At 32.4% G+C, this 27,921-nt stretch overlaps 1 protein-coding gene across 1 annotated transcript in view; it reads left to right on the top strand.

The window, feature by feature from the left end:
• LOC143081029 (uncharacterized) overlaps nt 1-23,528 on the top strand; it is a 28,240-nt gene extending 4,712 nt beyond the window's left edge. Inside the window, exons 2-8 of the mRNA XM_076257264.1 lie at nt 3,504-3,671; nt 6,259-6,492; nt 11,103-11,291; nt 13,187-13,342; nt 15,346-15,387; nt 17,371-17,467; nt 20,947-23,528. Coding sequence (XP_076113379.1) covers nt 3,504-3,671; nt 6,259-6,492; nt 11,103-11,291; nt 13,187-13,342; nt 15,346-15,387; nt 17,371-17,467; nt 20,947-21,238 — 1,178 coding nt within the window. The 3' untranslated portion in view covers nt 21,239-23,528. The remainder of the gene's footprint in view (nt 1-3,503; nt 3,672-6,258; nt 6,493-11,102; nt 11,292-13,186; nt 13,343-15,345; nt 15,388-17,370; nt 17,468-20,946) is intronic.
• The last annotated feature ends 4,393 nt before the right edge of the window (nt 23,529-27,921 follow it).

Below are 27,921 nucleotides of genomic sequence, written 5' to 3'. Positions count from 1 at the left end.
TATTCTTGAACATATTTTAATGGATGATCGAAAATCCGTATTCTTATTTTGTCCTTGCGTCGTTTTACAATACAAATCTGAATTGTGTTCGTGAACAAACAGTATAATGCGTCTGTCATAGAAAAAGTTAATGATGCGATGTGCTTACGTATCTTTATAGTGGACAAAAATATAATATTAACCGTATCAAAAAAACAAACAAAAAAATGGAGAAATATTTTTTTTAAGATATATCGACATTTGTCTTTGTTTTTCGTTTGTTTCAAATCCCATTTAAGCTGGGGTCACACATTCACGATTTTTACTACCGTTCTTGACAGGACCATTCCCGATTAAAATTTATTAAAAGTCTGATCAAGATCCTGTGAATCGTGGATAGAAATTCAAACTTAAATTAAAATTTGTAAAAAAAATAATTTGATCACGACAACAATCAGATAGTGTTCAGGAAGCACCGATATTCAACCGTTTCTAAGCGAATAAGTCCCGATAATCCCGTTCTGAATCCGCTTCTAATCCGATTTGTATTTTTCGCCAGGTAAAATTCGACCGAGTCTGTCACGACTGCGTCCCGACTCTACCGAATGTAATCCGACTGAGATCAGACAGTGACCAGACAGTGAACCGACGCTGACGGAAGTTATTTGTTCGAAAACTGTCGGCATGTTCAGGATGATCAGGTGCTGTCGGAACGTAATCCTATCACGATCCGCTCTATCGCATTGCAAACGGCTTTGTCTGGTCTCAGTCGTATCGTATTCTGTAGTTGTCGGGACTCTGACGTGGGAATCATTGACGAATTTCGTATTAATAACGGGACTGTTTCGGAACGGTTTCGGCAAAAAACCGTTCGCAATCGACAAGATCTGGATGCAATCTGGACTCAATCGGCAGAAAAACAGCTATGAAAAATTACTCCGGATCATTCCCGTTCCACAGGACACCGTCCAGAATACACAAGACATTGTTCGGAATTCGATCCGATACAGCAGAATCTGTCACGACATAGCCACGATTGTAATCCGATTAGACAAAATCGGCTGAGTTGCCCCGAATGTTACGGGACGCACCTAACTGGCGGGATGCTTTGCCGAACTATTCGGACCCTTCCCGATCCGTAGGAATCTGTTACGAACTAAAACGAATGCGTTAAGATAATGATAGGACATTCCAGATAATTGAGGATACCAATCCGACTTTTTCACTTTTCATATCGTATTGCTGTCTGATCTCAAACGGGAGCAATAATCGGCAATGTGTGAACCCCGCATTAAGGTAAGCTCTCTAGGTAAGAACTAAAGGAAATAACATTAGTTGTGCATTGCAATAACATGGAGTCGCTTTCATTGAATAATTTGTGATTATAAAGTGATAGTCTGTAGTTAACATGTATTATTGTCAACAAGAGCATATGATTCCTTTTAAAAAGGGTTATTTCTTTATTAAGTTGGAAAATAAAGCTGTAATGTTTTGTCATAGAGCAAACAAAATTACTGTCAGAATAAAGGAAATACTTTTATACATATTGTCAGATTAAAACCAAATAAAATCAAATATAGTATGATGCATCAAAGCAAACGACTAAAGAGTCATTGTTTCAAACACAAAAAGAAAAGGTTACGGTTTCTCTTTCTATTGATGAAGATGATATTTAAAACAAATGTATATATAAAAAAAATCATTTTAATTTTTATTTCATTGTTACAACATAAACATATCGTTGGTTCTTTTCAACTATAGTTTTGAATAAACGCAAAATAAGTTAATCTTAAAACAGGTAAATTCATTGAATGGCGACCAGAAGAATGATAACCCTTTTTGACTAAAGTTGAAGATAATTTCTTGGGGTGATTACCAACTTTAGAAAAAATACATATCCTTATTATCTTTCTAGTGATTGATGTACTATTTACATCAGGCAGCGGTTTATTATCGCTCCCAACAATGGAAAACGAAATTCAGAATTTCACTCTAAGCTATATTATGAAACATGGGGATTCTGTCGAACAAGGACTACAATTTAAACTTGGAAGTTTTGAAATGTCATCTGGAAAACAGATCAAAATGACAGTAGGAAGGTAATTTATTTTTCATTTTAGACTATTGACGTTTTTTTGTTAAGAATTATTTGTATGAATTTGAATTGTTGTCTCTTATTTTTCAAAGGATTCGGTACTGTTTAAAAGCGGACCCCGAAAACGATCCCAACATTTTGTTCTACACACAAACGACATATTCACATTATCAGTTGGTTAAAAGTGAAATAAAAATAATTCAAAAGAATAATAAAAGTCATTTGTCGAACTTAAAAACAACAGTACCATGTCAAAGAACGAAGTCGGCGTAAATATATACAATATTAAAAATGTGTTTTATAATATATTATAGTGAGACTAGGTTCTTCAATTATACAACGACTGATGACATACAAACAGATTGGAAACAAGTTGCCATCACGTGGAACCGATTAGAGCGCAAATCAGATATTTTCATAAACGGCCAGAAAAGAACAACACTTACGTTTACTGCCTTTACAGACGAAGAAATTGAACTGCCAATAAGCCAACCTTTGGTGATCAAGGCAAAAGCAGCTGGTAATATTTCAATATTGTTCAAGTTCAGTATTTTGCGTTTGTGAGTATGTGAGCAAGTGTGAATGTCCGTCTGTGAAATAAATACTGGAATTCTAGTAAAATAATATTATATATGTTGATAAATATTGACGATGCCGCATCAAATTATTTGGCTTCCTTTTTCTAAAAATAACATTCTGAATAAATCGTTCAGAATAAATCTGAATAAAACGAGAAAAGTGTGATTAGTATGACAAAATTGTGAATGAAATTTCAGAATTGATAATTTATTTACAATGATCCCATTGGACGCTTACATAAACCATTTTTTTTGCATTTTCAAAGCTAGCTTGGTAAAGATGTACTTGGTGGTCTAGGTACATTTTGTTGAAAGCAACCATATGAAACCAGATTGAACTAATATCCGGACATTTTTAATTTATCAAAGTTTGTGTTTATGAAACATTTTTAATGACAGATAATGATTTTTCAAAAAAAGAAATAGGGTAATTTGAATATTGCAATAAAAGAAGAAGGGGCAATATAAAAAGGTACTAACAAATAATTCCACTCATAAATAAGCGATGTCCTTTACACATGTACATGTACCTCTAAATACTTACGGGATACTAATCGGACAACCAAAACCATGTAAATCGTGTTAAAAAGATGACTTTGACATTACTGAAAAGCTGTATACCTCGAATTTGGCCAAATAATTCGTGATTTTTTCAAGATCATCGCAAATAGAATTTATCAGATAAAATAATGATTAAGATAATATGAGATAGTAATCAACCATTCAATCGATTCTAGCTGATCGAATTTTAGCCATATTAATGGCCATAGTGTATGTTGATTTGTTAAGATTATTATTTTGTAGACAACAGAATATTTATTATACAAAGTATTTTTTTTTTGTATTTGCAGGATTGACTTTAACAGGACTGGTTTTTAACAACAGTATTTTGTCTGATACGTTAATAAACCAAATCGCAGAAAATTGTTCACCAAATTTAAGTAGTGTTCTGCTGACGATGAGAAATGTTTTCACGACAGATAGTATAGACACGGAGCTTTCCTTATCAAAATGTGACGGTAATCTCTATCATAGTATCAATAATCAAATAATGACTTTTCAATTAACCATGCTGTATATTAGTTTCATTTACTAACAAATATGATTTTGACTTCTGGTCTGAAGGCTATGTCGTATACATGTTGCGATTTTGGACTTGTTATAACAAGTTCAAACAAATTGAACATTTCCTTACTTAAATAATGCAAAGATACTAGTTATAACATGTACAAAATATTGCTTAAAATGGTTTGAACTTGTGCAAAATTTCAAAATTTCAAAATTTTAATTCAGAAGAGCACAGTGAACAAAGGTCACACATATTCAGAAAAAACTGTGTATGTCAGCTTTATGTAGACAAACGCGCGTCTGGTGTATCAAATTATAATCATGGTACCTTTGATAACTATTTACACCACATTAGTCAATACCACTGCTGGAAGACGTTCATCCCCTAGAGTATCCCAAGGCCAGTAGTCAGCATTTCAGTGTTGACATGAATATCAATTATATGGTAATTATATTAATAAATTTACTGTTTGTAAAAGTATAAACTATTCGAATACTACAGGATTTTCTTATCCCAGGCATAGATGACCTTAGCCGTATTTTGTACAAGTTTTTTGAAATTTTAGGTCATCAATGCTCTTCTTGTACTTGCCTGGCTTTCTTACTCTTTTTATATAAGCGTTACTGATAAGTCTTATGTAGATTAAACGCGCATTAGCGTGTCAATTTATAATCCTGGCTTGTACCTTTGATTACTATCTAATGCTTCCCAGCTTATGTTGCGTTTCATGTCATTGTTTGTTGTACGCATTTCACTATTGCCTACAGCAGTGTGGCGCTGCTTAATATTTGCATACATTTCCCCAATGTCAAAAAAGTAGATTATTCGTTTATTGGAAATATTTAAAAAAAAAATGCTTTAATATTTTGGATAATACCCCTCCTCCTCTTTTTATCAATTCTCTATGAAGGCCAGAATAACATTTACACATGTACTTTTGGATTTTTGTATTGAACATGTTATAGCATGTACAAAATCGCAGTTTACATGCTTGGAAGTATTCCCTTTGCTGGCTGTTTGTACATATATTGAAGGTTTGCATGTGGTCAGGTTTTTGTTTTCTTTATTGTAATGAAGATACGGTACATTTGGTCTGAAACAATCCAATGGCATCTTATAGGAATTAGTTCCTGTGAAATGTCTTATTATAAGGTTAATTGGTTATTTTTTCAACCAGGTTCATTATTCAACCAAATGATCTTTTACAAAATGTTTGATGACATATGACCTTGAAAAATGACAACCGGAAGTAACCTTGAAAAAACCGGAAGTAGCAATGTTTGCACTTTTTTCATGAAAAAGTTCTTGGAATCCATATATTTTGTAATTCAAATACTTTCAAGTATCACTTAAGTATAGAAATGATTTTTGATAAACCGGAAGTTGCCAATTATCTTCTGTTTTACAGGCAAAAATATATAGAAACTATTTATTTTTTGGAATCAGTGTGAAAGAAGCCATCATATGAGACCGAAATGGACATTCACTTCACCGGAAGTAGCCAATAATCTCCCTTATTTCACTGAAAAGTAAATGCGAGCCATTGCTTCCCCCCATCAGTATAAAGAAACTATCGTCTTTTCTAAATTTCTTTCATGTGGAAAGACAACAATTGGTTTTTAATTTCTTTTGTTATTGTGTTGTCAGTCTATCTTTTATAATCTTTACCTTATTGTAATATTCTTACTTTTCATGTCACTTTATGAGAATATCGAGGGCAACATGTCCAAAACCATCCTCACTTGAACATTAAATGAACTTTAACCAGGTTTATTCCACTATTTTCAATAGAAGTATTCTATTTAACAATTGTATCATTTAATTTCGCTTTTAAATAAATTGTGATGTTTTTTTCTGTATTATTCATACAAAAGTTGTCATTTTGTCACAACCTGTAGATTGAGAAAATGCACATTGTCGACCTATCATTTTTATTATTATTTTGAACATATCACAACATACATTAGGTGTTGGCAAAGTATGACCAATTCTATCATTTTGAATTTATACTCCCATTCCACCTCATGCTTTATTTCTACGGAGATAACCACCGCAATTGTCTTTAATCCTGTCGGTACATATATTTGCATGGGACATTGTCATGATTTTCGTATGTTTTTTATCAGCCGTATTTACACTTAATCTTTTGGAGATGTATGTGAACCGAATAAAACCCCAAGAAGTATTTTTGTTTCATACTTGTAACCGACACAGTATTTAAACAAAATGTTATAGTATAATTATCATTAAAAAAAGTTTAAATATGATATATCGTAAGGTACATGTACTTGACCAGGAGTCGATTTCACAAAAATATTTGCAACTGAGATTGATCGTTTGTCATTGAACAATTCAATATACTTACGATCAATTTGAGTTGGTTTTTTTGGTGAAACCGATTTCCAAAAACTTGTCATAATCATGGTTTAGTTGGTTAAAACCCCATTAGAGCTTATTTTATGTCCTTGTTTGTATACCATGTCGACTCTAAATTTTTTAAAAGCTTAATATTCATTTATAACATGTGATGATTTCAGTTATTAATGAATGTAAGACGAATCCATGTGGCAATGGCAATATCTGTATTAACGAACAGAATGGTTACAGTTGTCAATGTCTAAGTGGGTATAGTGGTGCTAATTGTGACATTCCACCAGACTTTTGTAAAGTAAATGGATGTAAAAATAGTGCAAGTTGTATAAGCAATTTTGACAGTTATTCATGTGTTTGTGATTCCAGTTTTACCGGACCAATTTGTGAAACAGAAATTAGTAAGTTTCTTTTAAAGGTGATATCAATATAAGATAGTATTTGATTATGTCTATAAAACAGGAATACAAACACTACATACGAGAAAGTAAGACAAAGAGGCTATTATACGTTTTTCAATGTCTTTGCTAGTTTCAGTACCGATTTAAAATAACTTTAAGTGTTTATGTTATAACATTAAAAACTTTTAATTTTTTATTAAAACATGGTTTACCTTTAAAAAAACGAAAACAAAAAACACTTTTAACACGGTTATCAAAATTTGACGAAAACATGAAAACATTATTAGAAGGTAAGTGACGACATTGTTGAAATAAGTGATAAGTATGTGTCTTCAGGTGAAAAAATGTTTAATTACTAGTACTACGTTGTACATGACATTGTAGTTAAACTGACATTGTTATTGGACATTGCAGTACGTTATATATTTTTTTATGTATATAAAGCCTTGTGAAATAAAAGTATATCAATCCTAGTGTGATTTGATATACAAACTATACATATTAGAAGGTTTTATCACATAAACCTGCATGTCTGTTTGATCCGAGTGATCATCAGATACTCCGAATCATCTAGCTTAATGCTTGTAGTGATGAGTAAAGTTTTGCATGCCATTTCCTACTTTTCTTTTAAATGTTTTATTACATATACATTTTTGTACTTTCAAAAGTCATTGAAAATATCTTACAAAATCCTTGTTATTCTATCATTGTTTTTGAACGAAGAAAGGTGCCAATGTTTAATGTATGAACATTTCTTTCCCACCAATTTTGCAATAGCTTTTATTAAAGGACATGGACCTTTGATATTTTTGCTATTTTGTAAGTTCTGTTATTTATAGACTTTTAACTTGTAGCAGATGTTTTCAAAACCTTCGCTTTTTAAAAAGAGAAGATGCTTAATTATGTGTTTTATATTTCAGTTCATGGTAATTGGGGTTCGTGGTTAGATTGGTCAGAATGTTCACAATCCTGTAATGGTGGAACTCAGTCCAGAGTTAGATACTGTGATGATCCTGCGCCTAATCTTCATGGAAGGGATTGCCCTGAAACGAACATGTCATTGCAGGCTTGTAATACAGATCCTTGTCCGGGTAACAAATAAATATTATGAGGACGAAGTCCTAAATAACAGTAGAAAAATCAATGACATAAAAATCTATATAAAAAACAACAGGCTAATAAACCCAAAATCGTGAACTGTTTTTCCAAGTTGCGCTTGTGCATTTTTCTGATCCTGTTCTGTTGATAACCGCTGCCATTTTGTAAATCATACGATTTCCTGCAAAGAGTTACAACTGATTATAAAAACGAATGATTGGGACGAATAATTTGTACTTATTTTGTTTGTGTACGCAATAAACATAGTCTTTTGATTTTTGAAACTTTAATTTTATAAAAAAAAAATGAATGGTAACTAATAATAAGGGCACACTGTTAAAACTTTTTACTGGATCGATAAATGCAAATCAACTATACTAGAGTACTAGCTAGTTGTAAGCAAATTACAACTTCAAAATAAATAATATTTTCTGAGATGAAAGAATTATGCAGTACATAACCAACGAATTCGGCGTAAAGATGTCAGAATCGGTTCGAGTAGCGCCTGACATTGTGAATGCCAAAATATAGATAAACAGTATCGACAGAATATAGGTGTATTTATAATTTTAAATATATAGCAATAAAAATTCAACAGCAGTTTTATATTCTTTTCAAAAACACAATCAATGGTCAAGATTTGTTATCATCTTGGTTTCTGATTTATTTTTAGTTTTCTAGCTTGTTGCTAAATGGCGCAAAATTATATTCCTATCTTTAATTGTAGTTTGTCCAAGTCATTCCATTATATACTCTTACAAAAACAGCTTTAATTGTACGAGCATTTCTGATTCTACTTCATGTGTGGTAACATGTCAAGATGGGTTTAGATTTGCAAGAGACTATCAACCACTTGATCAATACGGATGCGGACCTCAAACTGGATATATGTGGAATGCTATTCCACCTCCATGTGCTCGTGAGTCATTTTTTCATAACATATATATTTTAATCTACTATTTTGATCTGAGCATCACTGAAGAGTCTTATGTAGACGAAACGCGCACATGGCGTACTAAATTACAATCCTGCTAAGATCACAATCACAATCCTGCTAAGACCACAATCACAATCCTGCTAAGACCACATCACAATATTTACATATAGACACGTAATATATGCCTTATATGGCAAGTATTAACAGACACACCCTACTTATTAATGGTGAAGAACTAAGTCAGCCTAATATAAGTAAACATTTAGGTTACGTCGGACAATAATAGAGTCCATACAAAAGCATTGGTACACACTATGTGATGGGGTTGCTACATGAACGATAAGGCATTCAAAGCGAAAAGAAATTCCAGTAGAAACTACTCAGAAAACAAATGATTGAGCATGTTGAGTTAAACGAAGTCGGAGTAAAACATGCAGTCACATCAGATGATTTGTGCGAGTTTCAAATGTGTTGTACATATCTACTTTTGAAGCAAATGAAATATATCATTGAAATGTTTATGTTTTAGAAATTTAAGCAACTCGAACAAGTGAAATACCTATTACGATCATTATTAGATAAGACTTGGTTTTCCTGTTTGAATGGTTATACATTAGTCAGTTTCGGTACCTTTTTACCTTTCTGTTTGGTGTGAGCAAAAGCACCGTTGCTGCTCTCTGACCTATGAGGTTACTTTTTGTGTAATTGTCACTTTGATGGAGATTTATCTCATAGGAACTCATACCACATCTTGTGTCTAAATAAATAGCAATAGTTCTAGAGATGTTCAACTACAAACTAATATTCATTGTTACTAAGTGACATTCTTTTGATGTCAACGACATGGCTTTTTGCAATGTTGAGTGCTTGTTAACATGGTTAACATTCATTGTTGTAAAATAATGCCTGTTATAAATACTCGTACACAATACTCATATAAGCTTAAATGCTTAATATTATACTTTGCAGGTTCAATTTCACCTAGATCAGTGAGTGCCAATGTAGCAGTAATGCACAATGATGTGGATTGTAGTAACGAAGAAAGCGTATCTGCTACACTGAAACAAAATTTGAACAACCTCCAATGTGTAGAGAATAATACATGCACGGTCAGCACGTCTACATCTGGCTGCGGACGTAGACGAAAGAGATCTACCGAAACATCTTTACAAACCAATATACGAATAATTTCATTACAGTTAGAAAAACCATTAAATTTGGAAGAGTTGTATTCTAACAATATAGGTTTGTTTGTAATTCCTTATTCATGTTATTAACAGGATGTTGGCTTTCCGTTGATTTACATTTATTGAACATGCAAGTGGAGACTAGGGGAGTACCAATGCATGCGACTGTGTTACATTGTAAGATAAATCATTTAAAATCTCGAAGATAATCCAATTAAAAAATATTTCATCACTTCATGTATTGAACCACTTATTCGGGCTTGATCAGAAAGAACATAAAAGAGAGTAGCACACATTTAAAACCAAATGGTTCCTAGGCATAGCTGTAACTTTATCAATACGTAAATTAATTGGATAGTTTCGATATTATATGAAATATTTTTAACACTTTGGATAGCTGTAGAATCAGTGTTGAAAGTTTACTTTGATTAATAATACATATATGAAAGTATTATAGAAAGGAACATTTACCCTGTTGTTCAGATCAAAAGTACATGTTCATGTACAACAAATCTTCCGGAAACAAGTGAGCTCTCATATATATGCAATTTAAAGGATGCAGAATTTGTAATTATACGGATATCTGACACTTCAGGACACGTTTTAAGCATCTATACCGAATGTTAACTATTTAATGCCACTTGTTTATTAAAATTCAGGGCTTATTTAAGTGTTCAAAATGTAAACGTGTGTGTTTTAAATATTAAAATTCATATTCAGACGAACTCAGCACTAGTGTTTAAGTGTTTAAGTTCTGTTCTGAAGGTTTTAGTACTTTTAGTTAATTGTGACTTAGATGGAAAATTGTTTCATTTGCCCTCATACCACATCTTCTTATATCTCTAGATAGTCGTGTGTGCGTTTTTCTATCCTTCCAATTAACTGACATACACATTATTGTTTGTCATAATCTATTAACTTTTTAACACATAAATGGCTGTCCTTGTTGCGGTGTAAATTAGCAATAGTTTTGTCCGTCCGTAAATTAATTTATCGCTTGCAAAAAAGCTTATATACTTATATGTAATTTATTTTCATTTTCTCTTTAACAGTGTATCGATATTTTGATTTAGACAGTTCTCGCGGGAATCATAGAACTTTGAACATATGTTTACCAAACTTGGTTCTAATAATGCCACTTTGACAACACATTCCCATTTAAACTATGTCCTGGAATGTTTTGTTCATATGTATAGTTGACCACCTTATACCGTATTCTTAGATTATTTTTTCATGTCTTCCGGAACTTTGACCGATGTGGATTTTCAATAAGCTTTCCACTGTTGTTTGGTTTCGCAAATTTTGACTCGTTTGGATATACATAAATGTGACTGATTGACTTAACAGCAATTAAATGCCTTAATAGTAAATATTTTTCTCTTTAAAAGTTTCTCCTGGATTATTGGAAATGGTTGTAGCATATATAGATTTAACAATGTCACTTAATCAACTAAATACCACGGATGTCCTGACGATAGATGACAAAGGCACTGTATATTCTGCTGACTTGTCTTCATTAAAAATAGCAACTGTCATTACCTGTCCAGATGGAACAGTTGAGCAAGAATTAATGTGTGGTATGGAAATAGTTGTTTAAATATAAATGGTGTGATATTTAACTGCCTAAAAAGTAGCATTTAACGATCATATTTGATGTCGTCAATATTACAGAATATCAATCAGTTTTAAAGTTGTAACACATTGACCCAATGAATAAATAATGGTAGATATGAACAAAAGTAAAATAACAAAATACGAACTCCGATGAAACGGAAAGTCCCTAATCAAATGGCGAAATCTGCCAATAGATTGAGTTATTGATTGAGAGGAACCTCAACATTATTTCACTAAAAACTTTTTGTTATCAAAATTTTAATATATTTATATTTCAATCATTTATAATAAAGAAAATGAAATAACGTTATTTTTTTTCGAATTTTTTTTTTCTCGAAAAATCCCAAATTTACGAAGATGGCAGCAAGGTCAATTTTACACAAAAACAACAATTTTCATAAATCTTTCGCTATGCTGTATTTGTATACTATATAGATATCGCTTCAAAGCTCCGCCGACTGCCGGACTAAGTATTGTATGAACCTGCGTGACCTCAAAATGTGTATTGCAGTCGCATTCCAATGACATATTAATTGCGAGTTAACGATTTCTTTTATACGTTCTATTTGTTTTCTAACATTTTTATAGAGCAATAGGAATCACACCAATTGTCTGATAACATTTTCTACGATGTCAACTATCGATTTTAAAACATGAATGTGCACGTGTATGATTGTGAAACAAAAACAACCATTTCAATTTTAGTATGCATGTTTAGTGAATGTCGAGTCTGAAGAGACTAGGACAACTCGTACAATCCTGATTCAAATTGGACAATGTTTTGTTATTTGCTTTACTGTTAAAATTAGTAATTATTCACCTTGAGCTATGTATCATTGTTGACCATTCGAGATTCCTTTTGTTTGCGAACCCGTCTTCAGATGAATGCTAAAAGCTCGCATACACCTTGTTTCATAGCCTCGTACAAATACAGCTGTTATCTAAAAAACACTAAACAGTTATTGTCTATATATCACAAGACATCTCATAGGATGTATTAGGTTATGAAATATCGAAAAGTTGGGTCAAATCCAACATTTTTTATAAAGTGTTTAGTACTAAATCATAATCCTGGTACCTTTGATAACTATTGGAAGGAAATTAACTAATCATAAATACCAAGATTGAAACTTAGTATTTGCGTCAGAAGCGCGTTTCGTCAACAAAACAAAATCACCAGGAAACAAGTTATAAATGTCAAATGAATAACAAGTTGAAGAGCATTAAGGTTACGAGAATAAAATCTTCTATTTTCTGAACATTTTAAACATTTTTTGTCCTTTCAGAATAGAAATTCTACAAACTTTACAAAAGTACAAACTTATAATTTGCTTGGTGACAAGAAGATGTTGTAAAAAAGACTTGAACTGTTTTGCTTTTTTCCTCCAAAGTTTCATGGGGGGCCAAGTGAGCTTTTTTATCACTGGCGACCGTTGTACGTCGTCATCCGTCATCGTCGTCCGTTATTCTTTATTGAAATCTTCTTCTCTGAGACTGTTAGGCCAAATGTAACCAAACTTGGCCACAATCATCAATAAGATGTTTTTTTAGTTTTTGATTATTATCTTGAATATTATCATATACATAGAGATAAACTGTCAACAGCAAGAATGTTTAGTAAAGTAAGATATTCAAACACATCACCATCATCAAAACATAATTTTGTCATAAAGTCTGAGTGATCTCGTCTATAATGTGTGTCCTTTGTTTCTTTTGGACACAAATTAAGGTAAATCGCCTCTATATGTTGTTGTATATGTTTGATACACAGACAAGGTCATCAGAATTTGATATAGGTGGAACGGTTTTAAATCATAAAAAAGAACATTATTGATAGTAGATTTGTGAATTATTGTAGACGAGTGTCCTTTTGGTACATACTGGAGCAACAGAACTTGTGTTATGTGTCTTAAAGGAACGTACCAAGACGAAAGTGGACAAGTAAACTGTAAAAACTGTCCTGTTGGTTTAACAACACATTACATCGCTTCTAGAAATGAAAGTGAATGCTCAGGTGAGTAAAACAATGCCTTTGATAGCGCGAACGTTTTATGGTTTGGTGGTTTTTTTTTAATTGTTGGGTATTTGCATGCATGCTGTTGAATATAGACCCGATTTGATTTTTATAATGCATGATATCGCATGTACAATTTTCTTTGTACGAATGATTCAATTTACAATATTCATACTCTAACCCTATTAATGTTAAGTAAATCGTGAAAAAATTGAAAAGACAAACTTTTGTCATTAATTTAATCTCGGTATGCAATGGTGAGAGAATACAATGACCGTCCTTTAATTATATTAATATTGATTTTTGAGTCTATAAAAACTAACATTCACTGCGGCCATCGGTCAGAGTGAATTTAAATTTTCAAATGTCAATCAAACAAGATACTATCAAAAACAAAGAAAAAGAGTTTAATTCAATATTCTGAGAGAGACAAAATGTATTAATTATTGACTGAAACAGAATGTACAACAAACAGTTAACCATAAGTATACATGTTATAGCATATACCGTTATAACTTAAAGGAGCACTAGCTACGAGATGTATAAAAAATCTTATATTTTGTTTTATTTACTCAATCAGTAATGAAATGGAAATAGTGAAATAAATATTTGCTTTTAGCAGCCAGTATGGATTTTCAACATTGAAAGTGTAACAAAGGTAAATCAATTGATTGTCTGATTCCATCCACAAAAAGTTCATTATTATACAGGTAAAAACGACGATAAACATTTATTTTTCATCTATAAAATGAAATCAAATAGACCTAGAATAATCCAACAGCACGAGTTTGCTTAAATTATTTATATCTATATTTATTCACATCGCTTATATGGTCATCGCATGATTTTAGAGGTCAACTCGATAGTTAATTAGATGGCGTCCGGACTAATATACACACGAAACGAAGCTACGTATTTTCATGCTCGAGCCCAGCTTATTATTTATTTTAGACTTTTAATAGGTTGGATAGTATTTTACATTGTTATAAATAAAAGATGAGATGACTTTGAATTAAATCGTTGACACGAATTTGACAGCTAGTGCCCCTTTAAGCGCACTAAATATATCTTTTCTTTGTGCAATATAATGCAATATTCCAAATACAATTCATATAGAATTATACCAATATAGAATGAAATACAATCCTAAAATTGTATGGCCGTTATCATTAGTAAATATCCATAGAATATTGCCCTCCAGTTGAAATACACAATATAAGCAAATTCATTTATATAAAGTAGATTGAAAGTATGAATATATAGTCAACTGTTCTTAAATACTAGTACACAAAAACATGAAATTTTTATAGCTTTATCGAAATCTAACAAATAATACCACACACTAAATGACAAATTAGTTAACAACTATTGTAAGTCAACATTTTAAACTTATTGAGATTAATTCCTTACTGAATTCGAATGGGAAACATTATTCCTTTAATTTTTGTCAAGAGTTTGAAGGGATTTCGTGTCTTCAATCAGATAACAGTAGTATCTCATGTCTGTTGTGATTATTTGGAATCAATAGAGACAATTTGTTTTGTTAGTGTAAACAATATTTTGTTATAAAATTAAATGCACCTCATACAATATAAATTCATATGATGACATATGAATGTAAACTTGTATTGTAAAAGATGTATTTCAATTGCAGTTCAGCATGATTTAAGTTTTAGCATTTGGCACTCTATTATATCATCGGAACTCCATCTTTATGATGCACTACTAACTATTTGATATACCAGGACATACAAATTTTGAGTTATTTTAGAAAACTTATTTCACAATGACAATTCCGGAAAACCTTATTTTACTGTTGTATAAAAATTTAAAAAAAAAGACAAAAAGGGAACAGACAAAATGAACAATCGACAACAAAAGGGCAAAATCAAGCGTCAAAGTCATGAAAAATATTGAAACGAAGAAAAGGCTACCGGCAGTCTGAATAGCAATACAAAGAAAATAATAAAACATTTAGTATCTGATTTCAAATTCTATTTTAGTGGCCGACCCTGTTGCAGAAAGTCCAGTGAATGAATCATCAGGTAAATTCTTCTTTCCACGTAACTTTCAAATAGTTTTCACCTTATTTCTGTTTAGCACCCAAGCCTGTTTGCTTATTATATTCCAAAGTTTTACTCTCTTGTAGTATAAAACTAGTAGATGCTCTTTTGAACATAGTTATAACTAGTATTTGTGACGTAAACAATAAGTGTATGGTCTATTTAAGAAATAATTCATGGAAGCCATAGATTTGTTTGAACTTTACACATATAATGGGCGTTGATATTGGCATTTTTATCCTGAGTGAATTTCAAAGTGAGGGATACAATTCACGAATATCAAGGTTCCATGGGAACCTGTTAATGTTTTAAAAATCACAAAAGAGGGGCGAAGATACCAGATGGACTTTCAAACTCGTACATCGAAAACGAACTGACAATACTATGGCTGAAAAAAGAAAAAGACAACCACGTAAAAGTACAAAAGACACGGTAAAGAAAATTATACATTATCACCCCTGTAACTGCATAATATGCCCTTAAGGAGTTATTGCCTTTTATAATAAATTTTTGACATTTTTTGTAATTTTTTGTAATCTTTAACTAAAACATCTTTCCTTAAAAAAGAGCACTAGCAACGAGATATTTATATATAAAAAATATGATTTTTATTTTATTCAATCGTTAATGAAATTAAAATAGTGAAATAATAATTCGCTTTTAGCAGCTAGTATGGTTCATTTTTTTTCAAAATAAGTTAAGAAACATTGATGATGAAATATTAACTTGCAAGTGAATATTTCGACCTCATTAATATTGAATCCGTATTCATGTGAACATCAAGTTAACCCCTTAGTCAGTGATGTATAACGCACGAATAGTGCTTGTAACGATATTTATCGCCTCACCCGATATGAATTTTATTGACCCGATAAATTCTCGTATTAGGACAATTGCACACTGAGTAACTAATATTATAACACCGACATAATTTTGCGTTAACCAACAAATATATTCATATATGTGTAAAGCTTCTAGTTTGGAAATGGTAATGATTCACTCAAAGGGTTTTAATGTGTCAGAAACAAACAAATTTATTCTAAAATTTTTATTTTATTCAATCGTTAATGAAATTAAAATAGTGAAATAATGATTCGCTTTTAGCAGCTAGTATGGTTCATTTTTTTCAAAATAAGTTGAGAAACATTGATGATGAAATATTAACTTGCAAGTGAATAGTTCGACCTCATTAATATTGAATCCGTATTCATGTGAACATCAAGTTAACCCCTTAGTCAGAGATGTATAACGCACGAATAGTGCTTGTAACGATATTTATCGCCTCACCCGATATGAATTGTATTGACCCGATAAATTCTCGTATTAGGACAATTGCACACTGAGTAACTAATATTATAACACCGACATAATTTTGCGTTAACCAACAAATATATTCATATATGTGTAAAGCTTCTAGTTTGGAAATGGTAATGATTCACTCGGAGGGTTTTAATGTGTCAGAAACAAACAAATTTATTCTAAACCAAGTCGTTGTATTTATACGGATTAATTTCTTCTTGATTTTTATAGGCCCAAGTTCACTGTTGTGTCAATTTCACTGAATTATGTCGTTAGTTTTCTCGTTTGAATTGTTTTACATTTGTCATTTCGGGCCCTTTTATAACTGACTATGCGGTATGGGCTTTGTTCATTGTTGAAGGTCATACGATGACCTGTAGCTGTTAATTTAATTGTCATTTGGTCTCTTCTGCAGAGTTGTCTCATCGGTCAGATAGCTGTTTTTTCAAAAGGTCCACGTTTCCATTTTATTCTTTGAGTTAAAATTAATATAGTTCTGTTTTATAAACAATCAATATTAATATCAGTACAAATAATGTTCATATGATTACAGTATTGAATATAAATGTTCCGAAAATGATTAGAAGCTAAAGGAAGCAGTTCAAGTAAATAAGCTATAATTTATGTCTATCTTCGTTTAACATTATCATTTCTAATCTCTTCTAGAAAATCAAACTGGAGTTATTGTGCCTATTGCTGTTGGTGCCATTATTGCTTTTGGAGTGATGGTCTTTTTAGTGTTTTTTGTGAGAAAGAAACATAGGTAGGTATCTAAAAAATTCAAATGCTCTATCGTCAAAGAGATACTAGCACTATGTCAAACTTCGGGGTCAGTTATTTGAGAGAAAGGTAGTTTCTTCTGGGGCAAATAGAAAGCCAGCAAGTCATTCCATCCAAGAGCAGATTTCAGTAGATTGAGACATATTTGTTTTCTCAATTTCAGACAGGTACATGTACATATTATAAAAAAAACCTAAAAGACGGAACGATTAGTTAGTGATGTAATCAGTTAAGGTTATATCTGTCCTTAAATTTGATCATGTATAAGTCAATTCTAGATTGGCTCTCTTCTTTAAGAGCAGTTTGATTTCAATAATCTCTGCAATATATGCCACACTTTTATCACCAAACTCAACAACTGCAAATATGTGTCGTAGGGTCAATGATATAGATACTTCATCACGTGATTGCCATTGATCATATATAGCATCGGCGATAATTCTTCTTTGAGATCTGTACATAAATCGTATATCCATAAATAGGAACCATAACATTAACAGTAATAATGAGTTAGGTCCATGACGATGTGAGACGATCTGTAAACCTATTTTGTAGAAACCCTCCAAAAATGTTAAGGGTATGAATTCATCTGCATATCGAAGGCAACATCTACTTCATTTGAAGTTTGGTAGAGAGTCGTCTCATTGGCAATTATATTATATCTTTTTTCTTGTCTCGCCTTGACGGAGTCAAAAAGTGAGACATATGTATGCTATTTCTGGCGGAGGCGGCGATATCAACAATGTATTAGTTTGTGCATGGTTATGTCTAGTTTAAAGGTGAACCATAAGTGGTAGGTCAATAAAGACTCAAAAGTTGTATACGCATTAGAACACATTATTTTTAATTAGAAAATGTGGCCCTGTCCCCTCATTTATGGTCTATTGCCTTGAAATCTTTTGCTTAGTTAACATGTATTAGTTTGTGATTAGGCCAGTTTATGGGGAACCAATAGGGGTAACTATATAGGTCAAATATATTTGGTATGCAGTTTTATAAGCATTGGCATATCTCATTTCCATGAAAATTATTTGTCTCTGCCCCCTGAGTCATGGTCAATTGACTTTAAAAAAAAATTGGCATAGTTTTCATGAATTAGTTCGCAATTAGGTCAGTTCAATTCGAACTATTAGTGGTAGTCCAATGTTTATTGGTATTCAGTTGTAAGCATTTGCTCATCTCATTTTATGGAAAATATTTGGCGCCGCCCCCCCCCTTTCCCCCATTGACTTGAAATTTGTATATTGTATACAAGTTAATTTTTGTGTTTAAGCCAATGGTATTTGTTATGCAGTTGTATTAGGATTGATACATGTCATTTTCATAGAGATTGTTTAACATTGTACCTTCATTCAGGGTTCATTAACTTTGAATATTTGCATAACTTACAAAAAAGATGAGACATACCTCTGTGGTAACAGTTTTTATCATATGTTTAGTAGTAAATACAGTGGTTTTGAATATTTGATAAATAGCCTGCTGTTTAATCAATATCGCGCAACTTTGATGCACACCCTTTATTATACCCTTTTCACACACCTACTTTTACATAAAGTCAGTTTATATTTATGTAAGCTTAAGGAGACTCGTGGGTACAAAAGAATAAGCAAAAAATTAAACATTTTTGTGTTTTTTCATTACAAATTTTATTTATTACACTATTAGTTATAACATGGTACAAAAATCACCCAAACAAATCGATGACTTTAAAAATGTTTATATCATTGAAAAAGCTCCAAATTATCTCCCTTTGGTGCAAAAATGTCATTTTTTACGTTTAAATTGAAAAATTAAATACAGGCCCTTGGGCTGATATTGGTGTCTCGGGATAATACGACATATGACACGGATTTTGCCATGTTTTATTCTTTATATATGACAGTTATGACAGTTATTTTCGGATGTTCAAACCTTATAAATTTATTAGAAAGATACTTCCCGGTGAAATATTGTGCATTTACTACACACTATGCGAATGTACACTCTATCAAATTGTAAAATTCGGTTTCGTATCAGATTAGACGACTACTAGTATTCTAGTATCTAAAGATGTAAGACTGTGAAAATACAATGTATGTTGCTAGTATATTGAGACACAAGAAGTGTATTTAATAAATGTTAACCAATTCGTGATGGTCATCACAAACCTTATGTAATGTTTTTGCAGTCATTTTTACACATCACTCTATTGGAATATATTTTATGTAAGGACGATACTTATTCTGATGAAGTCTGCATAATATGACCATGCACGTGCGTTGCGTGTCAATGTAGATATGTAAAAAACATACGCATACGATAGTGGCAGAGGGCATGTTACTACAGAAAAAGTGGAGGTAGGTAATTGGAACGTTGAAATCACATTGGTGATAAACTCTTGTTTAAATTCGTCTTTATGATTCAATACCGAGTAATATATTTTACTATGTTCATTCGTGATACACTAGTCAACAAGGAAAAGTTAGGTGTTGTAAAGGAAATTCAGAGAAATCGTAGGTCTTTGTCTAATGTGGATTCATTATTATTAGTTGGATACCAATTTTCGTGGATTTCGTGGGTACAGGTGAACCACGAATTTCGATGTTCAACGAACTGCAAATTTTCTGTTGGATTGAATGTAGACTGGCAAAACCACGGAATCAAATATCCACGAAAATACGGGTATTCTTCAATCCACGAAAATTGGTACCCACGAAAATAAATGAATCCACAGTATGTCTAAATCTACTGAAATGTGTTTTTGGATGGAATGACTTGCTGGCTTTCTCTTTGCCCCAGAAGAAACTACTTTTTTTAATCTATCTGAACGGAATGCTACGTTGATTGCAAGCTGTTAAGGTTCAGGTGAGCTGCCTAAATTCACTGGATCGTAACATGGATAAACAACAAAAAGCAGAGAACGTGGAAAGGGCGACAGATACGTGAATTGAAAGCAATGACATTTGTTTGTTTTTTTTATTTTTTTCAATGCGTTCCCATTTGTTAATTAAATTATTCTTTGACAGATGTTGCATTAAAATCTGTTATTTAAGAAGCTGTTATTTCTACTTACCTGCAAGGGCTAATGTGTCTACATTCTTTCAATATGATTTGATTTCGCACTTTCGCTATATGGTTTTGGACGTTATAACGAGTGGTATCTTGCTAAGGTCACTGCATAATGAAAAACATCGGCGAATTAGTGTCTGTAGCTGGGAGATCAATTATAATCAAATATCGTTGTATTTATGATTTTTATTTATAGTATTAAGGATTTACCTTGAGAAAAAGTTATCTTTAACTTCTTAGAGAGTTTAAAAGAAAAAAGAAAAAAAAGCAACTCTGTTATACTGCAATACATAGCTTATATGGTTTGATGCGTTCCACTGACAGATAATATTTGTACTAAATTTTGTTCTCTATAAAACGTTTTTAGGTGCTATGATAAGATTAAATATATTTTCCTGTGGGTTTTTTTTTCAGAGAGTCCACCCGAACAAAAGGCAAAATTTCGCGATGTGCCAGTGTTGTAAATACTAATATGATCCATCCAACGTTGGAAGAATCGAATGGTGAACAGATAGATCCCACTCCTGCTGAGCAAAATAACTTTGAAATGGGTTATCCCTGGACTATGGAGCACGAAATGATCGGGAAAATGAGATTCCAATCGTTACCACCGATTGATAATCGACAACTCATAACTGACAAAATCTTACCTCGAAAACCGATGTTATCACCTATTGGACATGTTTCTCCTGACCCTACTGTTTAATGCTTCGACTACACTCGTGGTTCTGCTTATGTTTGACACTTAGTCTCAAAAAGTATGTGTGTGTATGTTAATAATTGTTATGAATGTATGTTTGAGGTCTCGAGTAATAAGTAATTACCTATAATTTTATTAAGCACTATAAGGAATGCAATACCTATCAATTATTATGTATGATGACTGATGTTGACTGATTGTACTTACCATGTAAAACTATTTTAAACCGTAAAAATATTCTGACCGAGAGACCCTTGTTATTTTGTGTTGCATAAAACGGTACGGTTATATTTTGTCTTTTTACAATTACTCATGCTAGGGGTTTTTGACTGTGAAATACTGTAAATTGAGAAATTATTGCAATGTTTTTATTATTAAGAAAAATGCGATAGGATTATAATTGCAATATATAAAACTCGCATTTTGCAATTTTTTTATATGAATTATACACGCTTTTCTAAATATCGCAAAAATTAAAACCGCATTTTAGGTGTATAAAATATTAAAAATGTATGCAATAATATCTGTATTTACAGTATATAGATTTGCTACAATTCTAGGCATGTTTTACATATGTTGTATTGTACTTACGTATATACACCTGTCTATTGTTTAAGGCCTTAAATGTGCCGTTATGTGTGTTTGGTTTCAGAGATGTTGTTTTGCTCTCTTATTGTTCATTCCAAACATGTTTTAATCATGTTTTTCAACTTTGCGAAACTGTTTTTGATTATGCGTTTATGCTTGTCCTCTGTAATTGTGATAAAATTCATCGGAAAAGCTGCTTTTACTAAACGTGGTCTAATGTTTATGGTTTTATGAGTAGCCACCTACCTCTAGCATCAATAATGTTTGCTGTCTTCTTCTAACCAAGTTTACAAAATATGATAACTAATGTTTGATTCAACTTTCATTGGCGGTTTTAATTTATCTCTATTTCAAGAATATAGTGATGTAATGTAATGCAATTAAATAATAGGTATTTCTAAGTTTGAGTAGCAATTTTGTCCCTTTGAATTATGTGTAAATCATGTAAATGATAATATGTTTTTTTGCAATCACTACGTATAACCCCGATACAGATAAATAATATTTGCCTATAAAAGTGTCACATATTTGAAAAACCTTTTTAGTAAAGAATGAATGTTATGACAAAGAATATATTGGATCATAATATTCGAAAAAGAATAAATTCTTTTCTGTCTGAACTCAGTGGTACATGATGTGCTCCACTCGAACGCGTCAACGTCCGGGTTCGTTTGTATCGATCGGGGTTATACGGGGTGTAAACTAACTGTAGCAATTTCACGCAATCCTTCCTTTCATCACTGTTTTATTATCTGAATTAAAGGCGCCTGACATTTATATTCAATTAGTTGACCTGAAATACAGAAGTGTGGATGATAGCGTCTGTTATGTTGCATTGAATCATAATTTCGATAATCAGACGCTTTTCTTGAATTTAAAAGCTTTAAATCGAACTAACACATGAAGTTTCTTCTCTAAAAAAGCTTGAATTCGGATAGGACATAGCATTTATATTTTTTAAGAGTTTACCGTATCATGTTCTATCAATACCGACAAATTGTCCCTTGATGCTTCCCCATGTCGATAAATTAAAAGTGTGACAAAATATCAAAATAGTGATTGGAATAGTTTATAATGATTTTTTTAAAGAACTGTATTCCAAAACTAGATGTATTAAAAATTTTCTCGGTAACAGACCTTATGTTGTGTTGCTGTATATGTAGCCAACCTTAAATCATCTATGTTTACATTCGGTTTAATGCTTTAGTTTTATTTATATTGAAATCAATTATAAAATAAGTACAATTTGTTATAATAAATATTCCTTGGTAAAAAATCAGATGACTTTTTAATATATTAATTCTATTAACTTAATGGTTTCATTTTTCTATAGCAAGATTCGAATTCATTAGAGTGTAAGCAAGTTTTCCGATACATCTTAACATTTTTGTCCTTTTTCATTGTGACCAACGATTGATAACCGACAAGAATTGGATCGTATTATTAAGTGTTTTCGATAATATCCGTATCCTGCATATGTTAGAAACCAAACCGCCCAGTGTTTGTTTGTGTTCTAGAGTGATATGTTATTTGTATTATACTAGAAATTAGATTTTGTATAAGAATATATAAAGAAGTTAAAATATGTTAAATATTGTTACTGCTATTAAAATGTTTGTATTATTATATTTATTAAATTGTGTGAAAGAATATATAAAGTTGAAATGTATTAAATATTGTGAATGCTATTAAAATTTTTTATAACTGAGTTGATTTTAACTAAATTATAATTAGTTCCAGGTGGTGAAGTTGAAATCATCTCTTCTAGTTTAACGAACGTAATCACGAGTTGGTTGATAATTATGAATTATCTCTTTCACATATGACAACGAATATATTCCAATGTCGTAACTACAATCCCTACCCAATTTTCCACGAATGTGACATACTGAAGTATATTCTAACGAGGTGTGTACTAACATGAACGACACGACGAGTGTCACATTTGGAGAAAGATATGCTTATACTCTTGGAGCACTTGTGCTCATTTTATTTTTTTCTTGTGGGTTTTGTATTGTTAATGTTTTAGTTTTCTATGTTGTGTTGTGTGTTCTGTGTTGGTCACTTTCTTTTTTGTCATGGCGTTGTCAGTGTTCTTTCTACGGTGTTTGAATGTCCTGTCGGCATTCAAATAGGTACAAATTGTGCCCCTCTTCTTGCCGACTTGTTTCTTTATTATTATGAGGCTGACTTCATATAGGAACTTCTTAGGAAGAAGGACAAGAAGTTAGCATTATCCCTTAACTCTACTTTCCGCTATATAGATAATGTTCTTCCACTAAATAATTCAAAATTTGATGACTATGTTGAACTCATCTATCCCATCGAACTAGAGATAAAGGATACTACAGATACAGTAATTCGGTCTCATATCTTGACTTACATTTAGTAGAAATTGACAATAAGGGTCGGTTGAAAACAAAACTTTACGACGAAAGAGAGATAGTTTCAGCTTTCCAATTGTGAACTTTCCAATTCTAAGTAGCAACATTGCAGCTGCATACGGGGTATATATCTTCCAATTGATACGATATTCCCGTGCTTGCATTTCCTATCATGATTTTCTTGATAGAGGGTTGCTGCTAACAAGGAAGCTATTAAACCAAGAGTTCCAAATGGTGAAGTTGAAATCATACCTTTGTAAATTTTACGGACGCCATCACGAGTTGGTTGACCGGTATGGAAAAACCGTTTCACAAATGATATCGGATATGTTCCTTACGTCGTAACTACAATCCTCTTCCTTTTCATGAATGTGACCTACCGAATTAGATTATTTACCGGATTTGTCATCACATAAGTAAAACTACGGGTGCCACATATGAAGCAAGATCAGCTTACCCTTCCGGAGCACCTGAGATCACCCCTAGTTTTTAGTGGGGTTCGTGTTGCTTATTCTTTGGTTTTCTGTGTTGTGTCATGTGTACTATTGTTTTTCTGTTTGTCTTTTTTCATTTTTAGCCATGGCGTTGTCAGTTTATTTTAGATTTATGATTTTGACTGTCCCTCTGGTATCTTTTGTCCCTCTTTTAAGTACCTTTCGCCTGGAGCTCTCTGTTTACTTATTTGATTTTCAAGAGCAGGGGGGAATTTTTGTACTATCAAAGCCACGTTAGTCGCTCTCTGAAATGACAAAATCAAAGGTTAGTCAGAAAAGAATACAGAGTCAATTGACACAAATAAAGATACATATGAGAATTTTTCCCCTACAAATACTGTCACCAAGAGACTCTACTGTTTAAGATGTATGTATAACACAAGGTGCAACTAAGATTTGCAAATTACTCATTTCAAAGGGTGCTTTAATGTTTTATATATAAATGCTCAACTAGGCCGGCATTATAACAAATATATCATACATATGGTATAATGTACCTGAGTCAAGATGTCTAACTCTGAGATACATGTATCTGGGTTTATAAAAAAAAAGAAAAAAAAAAGTAGTAAAATCACAAAAATACTGAACTCCGAGGAAAATTCAATCACATGACAAAATCAATTGACAAAAAACATCAAAAACGAAACTCGCTGAGGGAGAACAAAAATATTGAATTAGCAAATATGGCCTAAATTGAAAGTTATTTCATCAAATGCCTAGATATTATTCAGCGATCTATCGTTATCAGTATGGTTACGATTATGTATAGGGATTAATATCAATCTATTCTGATTAATAGTTATCAAAGGTACCAGGATTATAATTTAGTACGCCAGACGCGCGTTTCGTCTACATAAGACTCCTCAGTGACGCTCAAATCAAAAATATTTATAAACCCAAACTTAACAATCCTAATATTGTACAAATCAAAAACACCAACACGAGGAGCACCTCAGACACAGAATAGCCAACCTCCACGAGACCGAAGGAATATCAATATATCAGTGATTACTTTGAAAGAGATCCAGGTCATAATAATGCAGGTCATTCTGACACGTCAGAAGTTCCAGCATACCGCCAGACCTTCCTACTAAAAACCTCATGACCATTCACACCAAGATTTCTCGCAAGTAAGACGTGTAAAAAAACTCACTGTCACATAGTCGACATAGTGTAAGGAAAACCCTCGTCAGAATCTTAGACAGAACAGCTATGCTGTTTTTTTAAAGATGCAACTAGAAATAACTACGCCTTACTCCTGGAAAATACCAAAATAGGGAGTTTCACTGACATTATATCCAATCTGAAGAAGAGATTTGGTTTTCATGAACAATTAGAAATCTCACATGTTCAAGACAAGAAAAGTGTCCGAAGAGAAAAGGAGTCCTTGGAGGAATGGTCTGAAAGAGCGCTGGTTATCGCCACTCAATTTTTAAGCAGATATAGTAAACAACTAATGACTGAACAGACAATCATGATATTTTATCATGTCTACAATGATGAGGTGGCAGGACCAAAAGCCATTATATCGAAAACAAAGACCTTGAATATTGCATTGGGAATGAAAATATAGTGTCAGCACATTAGAAAGGCATTTAACGCTATTTAAAAACCTGACAAGCAGACGTGTAAAGGTAAATGATTGTGTAGATTGTAGTGTGTCTTTTGGGAACTTTTGATGTATTTTATTTACTGTAGAATGTTATAAATATTTTATACGCAAACTCTGTATGTGTAATTAATATGAATGTATAACTTATGTATGCAAAAAATATAAATATATATATATATTTTTTATAATAGAGTCCACCGTTTATCCCTGGACGATGGATCATTTCTAACACAGGGCCCCTTGTGTATACTTCCCTGGGTTATACGAGGTAAATGATATTCAGGTGATTTTCAATAAACGTATTTCAAGTCTAAAAAAAAAGTTTTAGGTCACATAACCAAGATAACAGGTCTCCTCATAGTGATATATGTTTCCAGATTTTTTGTTGGAATAGCATAAGTCAATGCCGGGTCGATGTGGAGTTTGGCTGATGCCCTGAAGAACGTGTTTATTGTAGCATCCTTTGGCAACTCTGGTGTTTGATTTATTGTGAGTTTGATACGCCATATCTAGATAGCTGTTCATAACTGAAGTGAAATTTGTATGACAACAGGTCTTCAACTAATGCATCTAGATGTAATTGAAATGACCAAGGATGTTTGTAGTTGTATGATTTGGGTGACTGTTGACAAAACGCTCGAGTTTATTATAATATTAAATGTTTTAATTGTCATAAGCAATGTCATTATATCAATGACTGTCCATATCTACAAGATACAGGAGGTCGACAGTCAAAGCTCGATTATCTTTTAATCAGAGTAACACACATGAGTTGTATGATTCTGAAGCCGTAGTATCAGGAATAGGTACAGTGAGATCACTGAATGTGGGAGCAGTCAAATCTTGAGAGTTGAAGTATATATTACAGGGGAAAAAAGCTTGCACTAGTTGACTACGGTTCTGAAGTAACCATTCTAAACGACACAAGTTTTGATACTTTAGAGCCTAAGCACTATGCTTTCAGAGAGACCACCAAGCATATTTCTGGTACCATAATGACAATGTAATTGCAGGCATACTAGTCCTACAAAATTCCATATTTGAGATATACTCTTCAATCAACAATTGTATGTATATGTAGATCCAGTTTCATGTGATATGTACCTGGATATAACTTTATCATACAAAACCAAATGGTCACGAATATAGGGGAATTAATTATAACTCTGCAAAACCTGAACATGAAAATATTCGGGATGTTAACATTGTCATGGGCAGTACACTTCAATATACATCATCTGAAGTACCAAAGGGTCAACACAGTGGGTTTCAGCCATTCAAATCAGCAGGAAAAGTGCTGATTTTCATTTAAAAACAGCCATTTCTTAATTAGAGTCTAACCTACGCATGATGGCCTCGACATCTACTCAGGAATCTGATGAAAGAGGACACAGGAGGAACTTGATCAATGTCGATACAATACAGATCAGTACAGTATTAACAGATAAAACAAAGTGAAAAGATATAGGAAGATGTGGTATGAGTGCCAATGAGACAACTCTCTATCAAAATAACAATTTATAAAAGTAAACCATTATAAGACAAGGAACGGCCTGGCCTTCAACACGGAGCCTTAGCTCACACCGAACAATAAGCTATAAAGGGCCCAAA

Source organism: Mytilus galloprovincialis, chromosome 6 (genome assembly GCF_965363235.1).
Source record: "Mytilus galloprovincialis chromosome 6, xbMytGall1.hap1.1, whole genome shotgun sequence".
Taxonomy (NCBI): Eukaryota; Metazoa; Mollusca; class Bivalvia; order Mytilida; family Mytilidae; genus Mytilus; species Mytilus galloprovincialis.
The sequence above is the reverse complement of the archived record's forward strand: the minus strand, read 5'-3'. Positions and strand labels throughout refer to the sequence as shown.